General features: G+C 45.5%; 1 protein-coding gene and 1 long non-coding RNA gene across 14 annotated transcripts in view; one reads left to right on the forward strand and one right to left on the reverse strand.

Annotated features, from left to right (window-relative positions):
* Nucleotides 1–15,099, reverse strand: part of LOC120906514 (inositol hexakisphosphate and diphosphoinositol-pentakisphosphate kinase) — a 43,831-nt gene that overhangs the window by 19,800 nt on the left and 8,932 nt on the right. For 5 of the 13 annotated variants that reach the window (XM_040318252.1, XM_040318251.1, XM_040318250.1 and 2 more), the window contains exons 2-7: nucleotides 5,569–6,184; nucleotides 4,874–5,200; nucleotides 3,953–4,043; nucleotides 2,935–3,853; nucleotides 2,737–2,855; nucleotides 1,171–2,486 (exon numbers count right to left, since the gene is read on the reverse strand). In XM_040318252.1, the coding sequence (XP_040174186.1) occupies nucleotides 1,171–2,486; nucleotides 2,737–2,855; nucleotides 2,935–3,853; nucleotides 3,953–4,043; nucleotides 4,874–5,200; nucleotides 5,569–5,955 (3,159 nt within the window). In that variant the 5' untranslated portion in view covers nucleotides 5,956–6,184. Of the gene's footprint in view, nucleotides 1–1,170; nucleotides 2,487–2,736; nucleotides 2,856–2,934; nucleotides 3,854–3,952; nucleotides 4,044–4,873; nucleotides 5,201–5,568; nucleotides 6,276–15,099 lie in introns of all 13 variants that reach the window. The other 8 variants (XM_040318253.1, XM_040318246.1, XM_040318259.1 and 5 more) reach the window with 5 other exon arrangements.
* Nucleotides 6,369–14,829, forward strand: LOC120906516. Its single transcript, XR_005740107.1, has 2 exons — nucleotides 6,369–6,580; nucleotides 14,577–14,829. It is a non-coding gene; the product is annotated as an uncharacterized LOC120906516 (long non-coding RNA).

The raw sequence follows: 15,099 nt of genomic DNA on the forward strand, positions 1-15,099 counted from the left end.
CAAAAGGAAGCTCAAAGAAGAGCGGGCTTTTGAAGATTTCCACTATACATTAAAAAGAATCTATAACGTTGCTGTACGGGCTGTTTTACCATCCGCTGAGGACGGAAGAAAAGAATATGCCGAAAATTTCATGGAACTACGCAATAAATATGGAGACGATTCAATTGTTTTCATTGATGAAGTTGGCTTTCAAGCTCCAATGAGGGTGAATGATGGCCAATCGTTGATAGGTCAAAGAGCAGTCCAAATGATGCCTGCTTTACGTTCGCGTAATTTCTCAATGGAATGCCCCATGACATGAAACGGGATGCTTCATTATGAGCTACACAACAGAGCCATCAACCCAGAAAAAATCCAGGGGATGCACTATGTGCCGTTTCATCGTAATCGCAATGTAAAAAAACGCCCTGTTTTGACAATAACGGCCATAAATTCATGCTTTAACCGCCATATTCTCCATTTTTCGAATAATCAATCGAATAATAATATGTCTATTTTAGCGGAAAAGCTTAGTTAAACAATCGAAGCCATTGCATGAAGATGAGCTAATGGATGCAGTAAGCAGCGGATCATCTTTATAATGTTGTCGAACATTCAAAAATGTATAAATGGTGAAGTAAGCTTCACATAGCAAAAATAGATTTAAAAAATAAAACATTTAAATTGCTACTGGATTTAAGCAATGAATGCATTAATAAATTGATTCTCTGCTCATAAGCTTAATGCCTCGCGTGGTCACTGAATAAACGAAGCGCTGAAATGAAACTTGCGCAGATATTGCAAAATCCAAATGTATGTGAAAGCGATCCAAACGTCGTCGAAAACGATTCAGACGTAGTTTACTGCGTTTCATAGCAACTGGTTAAGGATTCAAAGCAAAGTGAGAACAGATGTAATAAACCACTTGCAAATCACAGTCGAAACAGACAAAATGCGACAATTTTCTACAAACAAACAATGATACAGCCAGCGCGTGGGCAACGGTCTCTTTCCGTCTTTTGATCGAGCCAACAAAGCGATGTAAAGCATTCTGACTGTTACATTCTCGTTTTAGTTGATAGTTGATCTATTTGATTGTTGGAACAGTTGATGGAGGTATCCTTTCACACTACACTGTCACTAGCGCCGCCATCCTTTCCTCACTATCACTAGCGCGCACAAACCACTCACCGCATTTTTCGATGTCACCGAATCGTTGCGACTGTGCGGCCTGAACCCAGGACCCGGGGGCAGATTTTTCTGCACGCAGCAGTTCACGCCCGGGCTAAAGTGCAGCTCGACGTGGAACCGCTCCTCCGAGCTGGGATCCTTCATCGGGTCCTCGTACAGCATGATCACGATCTGCGACATGTAGTTCAGCTCGGACACCATCGACACGTAGTCCATCGCCCGGCGCCACTGCTCGTCGGTCAGCACGTTCAGCAGCCCGCCGTGCCGCAGCACGGTCAGCAGCGAATGCACGTGGCTCTCGCTGGTGAAGTAGAGGCGCGTGCGTACGTGCCGGCCCGGGCTCGACACGCCGTGGCTGTAGCGCGGGTTCAGCCGGTTGACGCTCTCCTCCCCCCCGAGCTCCTCGATGTTGCGCTGCAGGTCGGCCCGTATCTTCTTCAGCAGCGGCGTGCAGATGCCCTGCCCGATCGTCAGCTTCTCGTGCATGGTCAGCCCGTACTCCTGCGGGATCACGATGTCCGCGAGATACTTCGCCGAGATGTACAGCTCCTCCGCCAGGTCGAACTGGAGCGTGTGCTGGTTGTGCTGCAGGTCGTACTTGATGCAGTCGTAAATGTCCGGTATCTTCGAGATGTCGTAGTTTTTGTTCTTCGTGCAAAAGTCCTTCTCGATCTTGCCCCAGCGGCGCCCCATCAGCTCCCATGTTTCGCCGTGGTACAGCACGGCGTCGCGCGTTTTCGGATCGTCCCGCTTCACCGCAACGACCGCCATCAGCGAGCGAATTAGCGAGTGCACCTGGGCGCAGCACTGGACCGGGTTTTTCACAAAGTTCATCGCCAGATTGATGCTGATCGCGTTGCCCGGGTTGATCGCGGCCCGGTCCTCAGCCGTGAACTCCCGATCGATCTGCATCAGCTCGTGCAGCCGTGACTTGGCCATGTTCTGGTACTTGCTCGAGTCGCAGTCGTTGTCGAGCAGACCGTTCGTGTTGGCGCTCTTCACCATCTGCACCAGGATCGGGGTCAGCTCGCCCTCGAGCGCCAGCAAACCCTTGGCGAACGCGGCCGCCGTCATCTGGACCCGGCCCTCGTCCGAGGCGTAAATTTTCAGATCGTGCCGAAAGGTGGAGTGCAGCCGCAGCAGGCCGAGCCCTTGGGCGCCTGGACCTTCGCCCACGCCCGGCTGTCGGCTCTGGCCGCCCGGGTACATGCAGCGAAAGATGCGCCCGAGCTCTTCCGCCTGTATGCGGCCGGCAGGCGTCAGCTCGCCGCCCCATTTGAGAATCAGCACCAGCGACGGTTCCTTCGGTGCGTCGGCTGCAAAGAAAACGACGAAATCGATCAGGAATAGTGCGATGGAAGCGTATTGCGATATAAACAAGGGCTTAAAAAAGAAACAAATCCCACAACTAAGCCTTGTAACACCGAATCACCCTTTTGCTTTGTTAGATTTTTTTTTATTCAGGAGTAAGCTTTGTTAGATTTGACACAACCCAAACTTTCTATCCACAAATAGAACATAGCTTAAATGCATACGTGAGTTGAAAAAGAAATCAAACGAACATACACACAAAAACAAACGTACTGCAATCTTGTTTACCATCGTCTGAGCTTGATCCTCTCGGTCGGCCCTTGGGTTGATATTTCATTTGCACCTTCCGGTTGATGCCCGAAAAATGGCCGTACCTGCCGAACGAAAGAAGAAAAAAGATTCGCCATTCACTAAGCATGCCGTTCGTGCCCCGTCGCCCGCAACTTCACTTACATCTCCAGCACGCTCTTCAGCTGCTCCAGCTTGCTCTGCTTCTCCTCGATCTCGGAGTCGGCCGCCTTAGTCTGTATCTCGGCGAGCAGCGACCGGGCAATGTCCAGTATCTCCTGCAGCTGCTTCGGCCGCTTCAGCTTGATGTGCCCGTACCGGTAGCCGTCGTACTTTTCGAAAATCTCGAAAAACTTCTGGTGCCGCACCTCGACCTTCATCTTCTGCTTCGGCGTCCGGTCGCCGTGCCGGATGACCGCGGTCACGCACCGCAGCTCCATCATCTTGCCGAACGTGGTCGGCACGATCGGCGGATCGTCTAGCTGGAACGGCACCGACCACGGTATGTGCAGCTGGGGCGCCAGCTCGCGCAGTATCATGTTGCCGAGTATCTTGGCGCAGTCGTCGTAGTACTTGTTCGAGTTCTTCACGAAGCTGAACCCGTTCACGTCGCACACGAACGATTTGCCGTTCGCGCGCAGCAGATCGAACCCGCACACGGTCTGCTTGAACGCGAGGCACACCTTGCGCGAGATCAGCTTTTCCGCGTTGCTCAGGATGACCGGGTAGCGGATCTCCTTGCCGTCGCTGTCCCGCTCGACCTTGCCGTCCAGCGCGGGGCTCTTGCGCGCCTCGGCATGGGCGTAGTCCGGCCCGACCGTGTACACCTTCACGTCCGTGCCGTCCGTCGGCATGAAGTCTTCGTAGATGAACGAGCCGGTCTTGCGGACGCGCGACTCGGGCGAGTACACGCTGCTGCGGCTGCCGATCTTGCGAAACAGCCGCTGGCTGCCGCCGCCCGCCGACGTCGGGTAGTAGATGTAGATGTTGTGGTCTTCGGCCGAGACCGGCTTCTCCACGAACGGTTTGTTAAAGACGATTCCGTTCACCTCCACGTGGTCCTCCGACTCGACCAGCTCGTGCTCTGTGTTTTACCGGCGTTACACAGGATGGAGAGCAAAAGGGTGGGAAGCGAACGAGCATTAAAGGCTGATTGTTGCGAGGAGAAAGCAGCATTACTTACGCTTCGGGTCCGGTGAGTCACGGTCCAGCACAGCGTAGCGCGGTATTTCAATACCTTCCTGCTGGAGAATGGCGTACACACGTCTGCGATCCTGCCAATAAAGTAGTTTGAAGAGAAAAGATCATTACACACCGACACAACGGACGAGAGGCTGTAAACTGGTAAAGATGATTACATGCATGCCTTGCTATTTACACACTTCAAAACCGACCAACTTGCAAGAACGTCTCGATTGCTTCCTATCAGCCTTCTTTTTCCCTACAGAGTTTGCAAGTTGTGCATTGCGACACACATTTCACATTCATTCCCCTTTTTGCACTACAGGCGTCTACCGGGGGACAATTCGCACAACACAAGTTTGTCCGCATATCTCCGTCAAAAGCAAATCGATCAGATGCCGTCGAACCACCGTGGACGCAGCCTACCGCAGCAGGGAATGGGTACGGAACGGGGAGCAGGGAATGCGAGGAATAAGATGGGTTTCGTAGGCGGGCACAGGACCGTTGCGAAGGCGTTCCCCCTTTTTTTTGCGTGGCGCATTACCTCCTGCGTGTCAAAAGCCGCGTCATCCGCCGAAATTAAAGGAAGAGAGAAATGAAATCAGTGAGCAGCAAGGGCGGAAGGAGGGAAGCGAAACACAACACGTACTATGGTGTCGACACGAGGAAAAGCCCGGTGTACCAATGAGGCGCGCCAACCCTTCACATGTCTAAACTAAAAAGAAGCGCTTCAACATGGCCGGTCTGGTTGCGCTACACCCTAACCTACAGCCGGCTTCCGGTTTGCTCTTTTTTCCTTACTTTCTACTACTAATAATGATCGGACAGTTACACACACACACACACAGCGTTATGGTTGCGATGAGGGTTAAAGCTATCAGCTACCGTGCAAAACAAGACCCACACGGACGGACCCACGTACCTGGATGTCGAACTGCATGTGCAGATTGTTGATGACGTACGGCTGCCGCAGCTGGGCGTACTGGATCGCCTTCTCGAGCGGGAAGCCCTTCGAGTGGAACGAGATGAGACAGTCGCACAGCGGCCACCGGTCGACCGGCTCGTTCAGTATGATCTCCTCCCCGATCACCACCATCCGGATGTACTCGAACTCCTGCAGCCGGGTCAGGATCTCCTTCATCGGTTTCGACTGCGACTTTTTCGACATCGCGCAGACCGCCACCACCACCTGCTTGCCCGAGGTGGACGAATCATCCGAGTCGAGGCCATCGATCGGATCGAGATCACCCTAAAATGAAACCCCCAGTGGAAAGGGAGAGAGAGAGAGAAAGAACAATGCGAAAGTTAATATGGCGGCAAACGAAGAAGGTGATGAATTTGACTTTTGTGAATTGTGAAGAAGTTGGCAATGGTGTGCAACGCAACGTCCTTTGGTTAGACGTTAGACAGGTGCTAAAAAATAAAATAAAAGTGTGCAGTCAGCGGAGGGAGTGGGGATTCAGAGGAAGGAAGCGTTGGAGAGTGCTAAGGAGGGACACCACTCACGCGCACAGGAATGGAGAATAAAAAAAAAACTAAACGATTTGGTAATGTGAAAAGAAAGCGCAAGAGCGACAGAGAGAGACAGACAGAGAGAGAAAGAGAAAACGATCGTACATTCAAGCATTTTTCACAGTCACAGTACGGATCGTCGTAAAACGCGTCCGTTGCGCCAAAGTACAGATGCCGGTCCGGGTGGTGGTAGTGGTGCCGCCGCTCCTGCTCCCCTTCTTCACCGTCCACCGCCGGCCGCTGCGCTGCGTCGTCGTCGTCGCTTGCGTCGTCGCACGAGTCGTCCAGCCGGTCGACAAAGAACCGCACCGGTTCCAGCTCCTGCATCATGTCGGCGATGTCGGGCAGAGCGCTGCCGGTAAAGCCCGATACGGCCGCACCGGACCCGCTGGCACGGCGTCGGTCCCGCTGGCCCGCCGTCGTCGGATCGGTACGGTCGCCCCGGCGGAACTTGGCCAGGCGCCACCAGTCGCGCAACCACGACCACTCCATCTGGCGCGCGCCTTCGACCAGTCGATGGACCGTGTGTGTGTATGTGTGTGTGTGTGTGTAAAAACTACAACCTCAGCCCTCGGGGATGGATTAATTTAAATATTTATCACTGCACTGTTGCTTCACTAACGAATTTTGTCACGACGTCGTTTCAACGGTTCACGCGATTCTGTCCGGCTTCAAACACCTAACCGTGCGTCCGCACCTTCCTGCGTGCCGTTTTGCGTAGCTGCGAAATTGTAAAACGTGAGCACTTCCGATACCGCCGCTGCTATTACGACAGAATGTGAATGTGTGTGCGTGTGTTTGTGTGCGAAAGGCTAATAGGACACATATTTGCATCTGATTATTACAATTGTTGACAATCGGCCATCGGACACAGTCGCTTCTCTTCGTTCCGTCCGTCCGTTACATAAACGTTCTCTTCAAGGGCTTCTCGCGCGCGCGTACCCTCTTTTCTGCGACTAACGCGTCAGTTTTAGCCATTCTTAGACATTTTAAACCCATGCTTCCCTCGTTGGCCTGATGGAGAACGCCTGTTGCAGTGCTGTACGGCGTCAGTCATTTCAACACTATCAACGTACATTTTTAAACTCTCGTTGCGTTTTATTTTTGCCTCCCTCAGGTAAGTCCTCTTGCTGGTCATGTCTCACGTAGAAGAAATGAGACAATACCAAGGTATCTAACTATACCTCTGTATGGTTCGCTTACGAACCGGTACCAAAGTATTCGATAGTGTAATTTATTAGAATTAGGATAAAAGCCCCAATTATGACTATACTATGTCATCAAGATACCGATTACTCCTGTAAAAATGAATAGTGGGTACCATTTTTAAAGTCAATATGTTTTCTTGAAGCCAAAATTGTGTAGTTGAAGACACTCTTTATGAGTTTCTAAGTCGTTGCATAGTGATGCCAAGTAAGTTGTAGCTCCTTTTTCGCATCGTAATCTCTTTCCTCTTCTCTTCCGTACTTTTATTACTCCCGAATAATTGTACACTTTACTTAGTAAGCGAGCCGGTCTCGTCGCACAGTCGTCAACTCGTACGACTTAACAACATGGTTCAACCCCCAAATAGACCGTGCTGCCATACGTAGGACTGACTATCCTGCTTTGTATAAATTAGTAAGTCACTGAAAGCCAACCCCACTAAATGGTAGGCAGGCCTTGACCGACAACGGTTGTTGAGCCAAAAGAAGAAGATATTTAACAAATGGAAGTGGCCAGAGTGGAACTAATGGTTCACAATTGTGTTAAAATAATCATATTTGAAATAAAAAATCCAGCCCAGGTTTCAAAACGCAAATTGACTGTTTTAAAGCGAAAATATTGTTCGTTATAGTCATAAATGGTGCTATAGCCACAATTGGTACACTTACCCTTCTTCTTCTTCTTCTTCTTTGGCACAACAACCGCTGTCGATCAAGGCCTGCCAGTGCCCACTAGAGAGGGGAGCTTGGCTTTCAGTGACTTATTGTTACCATAGCAGGATAGTGCAGTCCTACGTATTGGGGCACGGTCTATTCGGGACTTGAACCCATGACGGGCATGTTGTTACGTCGTACGAATTAACGACTGTACCACCAGACCGGCTACACTTACCCTAATTATTTTTTTTTTGTTTGCCAAAATTGAATTGAAATTTTTTTCAGCAAATTTTTGCAATGCCTTTTCGTTTCCGTATCATTAATCCTATGCAATTTATGTCCTCCATTATGCTTTCCTTTGACATGGAAATGCAGTTGGCTGCAGTTTATAACGACATTAAAGGCTGGCTACTACTGTACAGCATCATCTTTTACAACTTAATCTCAAAGAGCTAGGTTTTTGTTCCCACACTGTATCTTCGTTACAAATACTTCCTTTGTTAAAGAAAATTCCATAGCTAAACATCTTCTTTCGCTGCTTGTGGCCCAAGTTTTGTCCTACAAGGAAATTTATAAAGTAATCTTTTGCTTCTCCCCTTCATTAGTAACGTCCAAAGCGTATTTTGTTTTGCCTTCTAATGGTCGATTACTTTGCGCAGATGCTTTAAAAAATAATGTCACTGCTACAAGTAAAGATGACAGTATGCAACTATCTCATCGTGATAAAACATTCCATTGCTTAAGCATGATGCTCGCATGCGCTTATATATGTATATAAAGAAATAGCCATTAGAACATTAAAAACATTACTTATTTTAACGTTTTCAAAGCTTTTGCAGCCCGCATGGTAAGCTCTCGAGGCTCACATTTGCTTGCTGCTTTAGAGGACAGTACGGATGTCTCTGCACTTATTGATTAGAGCAACAAGCATTTATACTCCTACTCGCAAAGAACACGTGATACTGTTTTAACCTGTTTGATTTGAATTTGCACTTTTAATCGAGTCATAGATCCCCGTTTTTCGAGTCAAGAGGCGTATCTTCTTCCACATTCCTTCCGTGTGTTCTCTCATCTTTTGCGATGATTCTTTTTTTCTGCCTTCACTATGCATTTTCTGTTTAGTTTTGTTATGTTGTTACTTGATTTGTCAAGTATACACCCACAGTCAATCGCAAGAAGGCTTACAACGAAGATAACCATTCGCTGAAAAGGTTCATACTATAGTTACGGACATCGATCAAATGAATTTCAATTGCAATTGAAAACTAATTCTATCAATTGAAAATAAAAATAGTCAACAACAAAAAATATTCAGAAGGAACGGCTGCAGCTGTATCGCTTGTGTATAACATTGTTGAAACTAAAATTTGTAATCGAAAAGCTTCAAGTCAAAGTTTATCGAGTGGCAAAATGATGACGCTTACAGAGTTGTGAGCAAATTAGTGTATGCCCAAAACAATAGCAACCGTAAGAATAATGTAGGAAACGAGTTTTACAACAATTGTTAACACCAATAAAAAAAATCATTTATCTATGCTAATTTAAACCTCTGGTAGAGGTTGTTTGTAAAATATCAGACTGATGTTAAAATCTAAGTGCTTCGAAAACGCATTAAATCGTCACATAATGGCCGGTAAGGGAGTGTTGGCGCCATACAGGGTTTCGAATCATATAAGGGAATAGTTCAATCACTTAGGGGAATGTTGCACATCGGTAGGGGAATATTGCATGCAAGCTGTGGATGTTTGCAATCATATAGGGGAGTGTAGCAATCGATTAGGGGAATTTTGCAAGCGCACTGTGGAGCTGTCATCAGACTGTGGGTGCCGCTGTAAATACCTCAACATATTTTCATCAATCTTAATAACTTATCATGTTTAATTATGGCTCCGCAGCAGGATTTATTTAGTTTATCATGTGTACAGCAGAATCCCACACGAAAACAATTCCAAGCGATGTTTTAAAAAAACATCATCGGTACACTCCCCGATGTTGCTTGCTTGCTTGCAACATTCCCCTACCGATTTGCAACATTCCCCTAAGTGGTTGAACTATTCCCTTATATCAGGTATGTCAAACTGGCGGCCCGCGGGCCGCATGCGTCCCTCTTCAATGCTGAATGCGGCCCGCGAGAATATTTTGAGAATTGCAAAATCACTCCAAACCAAAAAACTGTTATTACTATTTGTCGAAGTGTATTTAATTTTCCAGAGAAGAACAATCATTTAGATGGTATATTTTTCGAATCTAACATGAATGTACCCATAACATCTCATAAACTTATTCTTCACAATCGTACAGAACAATCGAGACCCTTAAGAAACATTGAATTGAATGCAAACTCAGTCGGTATTATGTTTCGATTAAATTCTGAATATTAGCATAGTATTGTGCACACTCGATTGCACATTCTATATGGAAAAATAGATTTGCGACTACCTTCTACCAACGAAAAAGTAATGAAAATAACTTGATACACACACTTGGAAACTTCGCAACAACTAATGATGGATTGTCAGAATCGCATCCACGGCTCAAAACCATTTTCGATCTTAGCTATAGCAACTTCGAATCCGGCCAAATCAAACCAACAGTTCCGTTCGGTGCCGTCCGAAGCCTATAGAGCCGTTTAAAGCCATTTGAAACCGTTGGAGTCATCGGTTGTCGCACGGAGCGGCTAATCTACAGTGAGAAATGGATCCGGTCGGTCCCACCGAATTTGAACATCTCAATGCCCCCGAGTGCCGAGTAAAGGATTCATTCGGCTCCGAATTTCTCCGATTTGCACGGCTCCAACCTTATAATGTTACATCATTGATGTTGGATTGGAGCCACTTCTGTTTTTTTGTCATAATCATGCCACCATCAATTTTAATAAAAATGATTGTAGCCAAGTTGGAATTTTGTGTACCCCACATTTTGCAAGACGAATTAATGTACTTTTGAACCTCCCCAAAAATCTAAACCAAAATGATATGATAACGCTCAAGACTAAGAGATTTAGATTAAGGATTAAAATAATCGAAATGCCAAAGCCCTGCAATACATAGCTTATTAATAGATTAGCTCACACAGTCCATTCCTCAATTCGCGAATCATCTCGCTTCAAGTGCAAAACAAGATTTGCCTATCTTTATCGGATCACACACCACGAATCTTCGTCAGATCAAATTATCGTAATTTAACAAAATTATTCATAAAATATGGGTTCTTGTAATAAGAAATGCCACCATACCACCATATACCCCTTTGAACTTGTAAGTTATTCATCCAGCGGTGGATAGCTCGGATGGCTTGAAAAAGATTCGCAACAGGCTGGTAGACTTCCCCTACCTCAGTAAAAAAGTGTGGTTGAGTGATATTTTCTAACAGAAGTGCCGTGTTAGAACGCGACTAATGAGAAATTTCCTATTTTAAAAATAAAGATGAAAACAACGCATGTGACTTTAAAAGTACATTAAACATTTTTTTAAATAAAAAAGTGCACAATAAAAAAAACATAGCAAATTTGTAAATAAGAAACTATTCCAGATTTGAAGCGAGGAGTACAAAAAGTCAATTTGTTTAACAATAATGATGTTAAACAGTATTTTATATGAATATTGAGGTATATTTTTTATTCTCAACTTTTCGGCCCACGAATCACTGAAAATCTGTACTTGCGGCCCTCTTATGAATTGAGTTTGACACAGCTGCCTTATATGAGTTCGAAACCCTGTATAGTGTGTCGTGTCTGTATTGGTCCTGAATTTGCGACTGCCTTGAATGATTGGCGTGGTATTAGGATATTCAGTTTCTCAGAATTGATGGTGCTTCAATCGTATTTAATAATAAACCTGCAATGGAACTAAACTGAGCTAAGGTTGTAACAAGAATGGCATTTCAGACTTTGCTGCCATTCCGTATCCACCTATATATGTGAGTCTGGTTTTACAACTATAGCCGTTATTCTGAAAAAAATCGCTAAATTTAAGCAAGCGCTTAAAATGAGCTTTTATTAATTTTCCGCTAAAACAGTTCACTATCCTTTCTCAAAACAGCTGAAATAGACGATCGCTATTTTGTACGCTCATTTTGCAGTCCAAGCCATACCAACAATTAAATATAATATTTCGACCAAAAAGGAGCTGATTTCCTTTTCGGTTTGATTAGCCAGGGTTTGAATGCATAAGCATAATCATCTAAAAGGGGACAGTTTCACGATAAACCTAATGAGTTATCATTCTGTTTAATGACTCAGCTTTTTTGAATTTAACCCTACCTAGAACGTTCATTTGATTCCCAATATTCTACATTATTGTTCTCACTTTTCGACGATATTGAACTGGACTATCATTGGAAATAAATTATTCATGATTCGACCCACTGTACCGAGCATCCACATATCGTTTCATTTTTCGGTGGTCACAAAGCTTGATTTTTTGTTACGGGGGCAGTCCCGTACCAGAGCGGAACCCCGTTTATCCGGGATTATCGGGACTCGACCTCACCCGGATAATAATCGAATTAGCACGGATAACGGGTCCAAGTATATTTTTTTCACAAATTCTTGATCCTTTTATTTAATGTTGTATTATGCTTGGTCAAACCTAGTCAGTTTTTATGAACTTCATGTTCGTTCAATGAAAATATTTGAAATTTGTCATGAATTTTAGTGTATTTAGTGATGTATATGTTGGTAATGGTATGTGCTCTGATAACCTTTTTTTTTTCAGATATCCTCCTCAGCAAGGAATGTCACCTTTGTATTGAACTGTTATTTCACAACATCACGCATATAAGGACAGCCGAACTATTGTTAAACGGCGTCCCACTGAACAGTCGTCAACTCGTACGACTTAACAACCGACCCGTCGTGGGTTCAACCATCATATGGATTAGTGACGTGTTCTTTGCGCACCCATGACCCTGATCCGACTGCGGCTATTGTTAGTCCGATTCCTACTCCAGCAAAATTGGAACCAATAGTTCTATCCGGAGTCGGAGTCGTCTGGAGTCGTCCGGAGTCACTTGGGGTCCTTCGGAGTTGTTTGTATTTGTCCAGAATCGGGGTAGACTCTGGATTTTTGCCAACTTTACCCATCACTAATATGGACCGTCCCTCCGTAGCAAGGACTGACTATCTAGCAGCGTGGCTACTTAATAAATCTCGAAAGCCTATGCAGGCCGGCATGTCCGCGTTACACCAAATATGTTACATCAAATTAAAAAATAAAATCCGTCAATGTATTCGGGCTTTTGTCACTCATTCCAAGGTTATCGCCTTTACGGTTGAAACAAAATCTGGGACTTAATCACATCAAAATCATCATTGGATACAGCTCACGATTGTGTCCCGTAACAATATATGAAGCAATTTCATCAAGAATCTCTATACACATTTTGAGTTTTGAAATTGAAATGTTTCGCAAAGCCTGAAACAAATTAATGCATATTTAAATGTAACTTGAATGTCTAAATAAAAAGATTCTTATTATTTGCGTTCCGTCAGGAATTCAAAGAAAGGATCTAACTCATTCGGCGGCAGCTGCTAAATTCGCCACTGCTTCTTCGTTATCGTTTTCCAATAGGGCGGCAAATGGCAGTGCCGAACTAAAAAGCAACTATCTTCCATTAAAAACTAAGAAAAAGAATGAAGATAACATTAGACATTACGACTATGTTAACAGGTTAGACAAGCGGTTGCTTCACAACAGGCCAGGCTCATTCGAGTCGTTAATTTTGACGGTTATTAGTTTTTTGGGCGATTACCTAGGATTAACGGAAAACAAAGCGGGCGTTTACAATAAGAGATAATGTTGAAAATAAAAATAAATAAAAAGGAATGGATTGTACAACAAAACAAAATGTTCGAACAAACTAGTCTGTTATTCTGCGTACAAAAAAAAAATCCTAGCTGCTGCCTGTAAACAGGACCTCCCCCTCTTCCTACACCCTTAAATGGGGAAAAGCTGAACAAAGGTTGTAAACGACTGTTCTAGAAGAATAACAACACACGTTACTGGTTCGAATGACTTCATCTTTGCAGTGTGGAAAATGGTAGCTGCCGGCCAAAGTGGTTGGGAAATGTGTCACAATCCGATTGAAACCACTTCTGGTAAACACGTGCACCCAGGAGCATTGGCAAAACTTTCCACCCAAATATACCGCACATTCCGCACCGTAGGTGTGGGGGAGGGGTGTTTGCGGCTTGATCAATAAACCCGAACTATAAACGCCTACTGCAGCACCTCGCATCTCGAAACGGTGAGTATTCCGGCGTGAGTCACGACAAGCTAGCTGTGTCGCCAAAACCGCGATGGTGTTTTTCCATTTGCCCCGGTATGAGCCGGCGCGCGATCAAGAAAGTGGCAATGTTTTTGTTGGGCGATAGGCAACTGAACCCGCCTGCGATGGCAACACACACATACATGTGCATCGAGAGTGCACGCATTGCCGACCTTCGGGCCCGAAGGGAAAAGAAAGGCAAACACACATTCCAATCATCTCCCCCCCCCTCGTACTACAATGCCAACGTCCACAAAAAAAAAAAACATTTCTTCCCGAGTGCATTTTCCCCAAACAGTTCGATCGCCAACCAAACGGGCTGCATTACTGACTAACGGAGGGGAGCTGGGGGAGCTAGTAAACCTCCGCCCGATTATAATTAGATTCCATCGCGTTCCCTGGGTTCAAGTACACGTGCGCGCGCGCGCTCGCTCGCGCTCACTTTGGCTCGGCCGGCCACTCCAGTTTGTGCGGGGGACAGCAGTGGGCAGTCCGATACTTCCAATGTCAATTAATGCCGGCATTGGCCAAACAGGCAGCACGCATCAGGCGCACGGGCCCGACCGGGCGGGAATCGATCGGGTCAGGTTGCACACGGACGCGCACAGCGTGGCTGTATTGCGCCTCACCGTCGCGGTAATGCATCACTGGTTTTGCATATTTTCCAAATTTCAATTACAACAAATAAATAATGACTCGCGTTTAGCGTTTAGCCGCTCTTCTATCAGCCTGTGTGTGTGTGTGTGTGTGTGTACTCACAACACTCATAGTGTAACCGAAAATAAACGATACGGTATGTGCGCACGTTTGAAGGTCCACAGCGCCGTCCAACCAACGGGCTTGAGAAACAGGGCGAGAAACGCCGGGGATGGAAGTGGAGTTTTGTTGTTGTTGTTTTTTTTTTGTTTTCTTCTACCCTTTAGAGCCGTTAATAGAGATGTCGACTTTGCTTTAAGGCTAATTGTTTAACCTTTTTTTTATTAGCGACCTGCGGACGAGCTGTAAACGATTGCCGAGGAACGTTTTATGCAAGGCAGATGGAGATATGATGTACCATCAGCACGCGCGCCCAATCGTGTGTGTGTGTCCAATAATGCTTAGCCATATTAGTGGCCGTTTTATTGTCAGCCTGAGGAGGCCAAGCGGTACTAGAGAATCAATAGGAATTGAACATGCTATTGAACAAGGTATTGTATTAAACAGCATCATATAAAAATAAAAGATTGGTTCCTGCAATGCGTTTCATTACGAATGTATGTAAATTGGCCCTTTTTGTTAAATGCCATCTTTAAACCATTGATAGTCGGCAGTTCTTCTTGTTCAAAAAAACAAAAAATACGAAAAATCAAATTGAATGTCGCCAATTCCACACAAACCTGGATGGTCGTAAAAGGAAACGTTCACGTTTTTTTATTGCATTGTGTGCACATAAAATTGTGTCTATTCGAAGGGTAAAGTTGGGATGTTTCACTACCTTTCACGTAGCATGTATTATTTTGCTGTTTCT

This window comes from Anopheles arabiensis, chromosome X, assembly GCF_016920715.1.
Source record: "Anopheles arabiensis isolate DONGOLA chromosome X, AaraD3, whole genome shotgun sequence".
Taxonomy (NCBI): Eukaryota; Metazoa; Arthropoda; class Insecta; order Diptera; family Culicidae; genus Anopheles; species Anopheles arabiensis.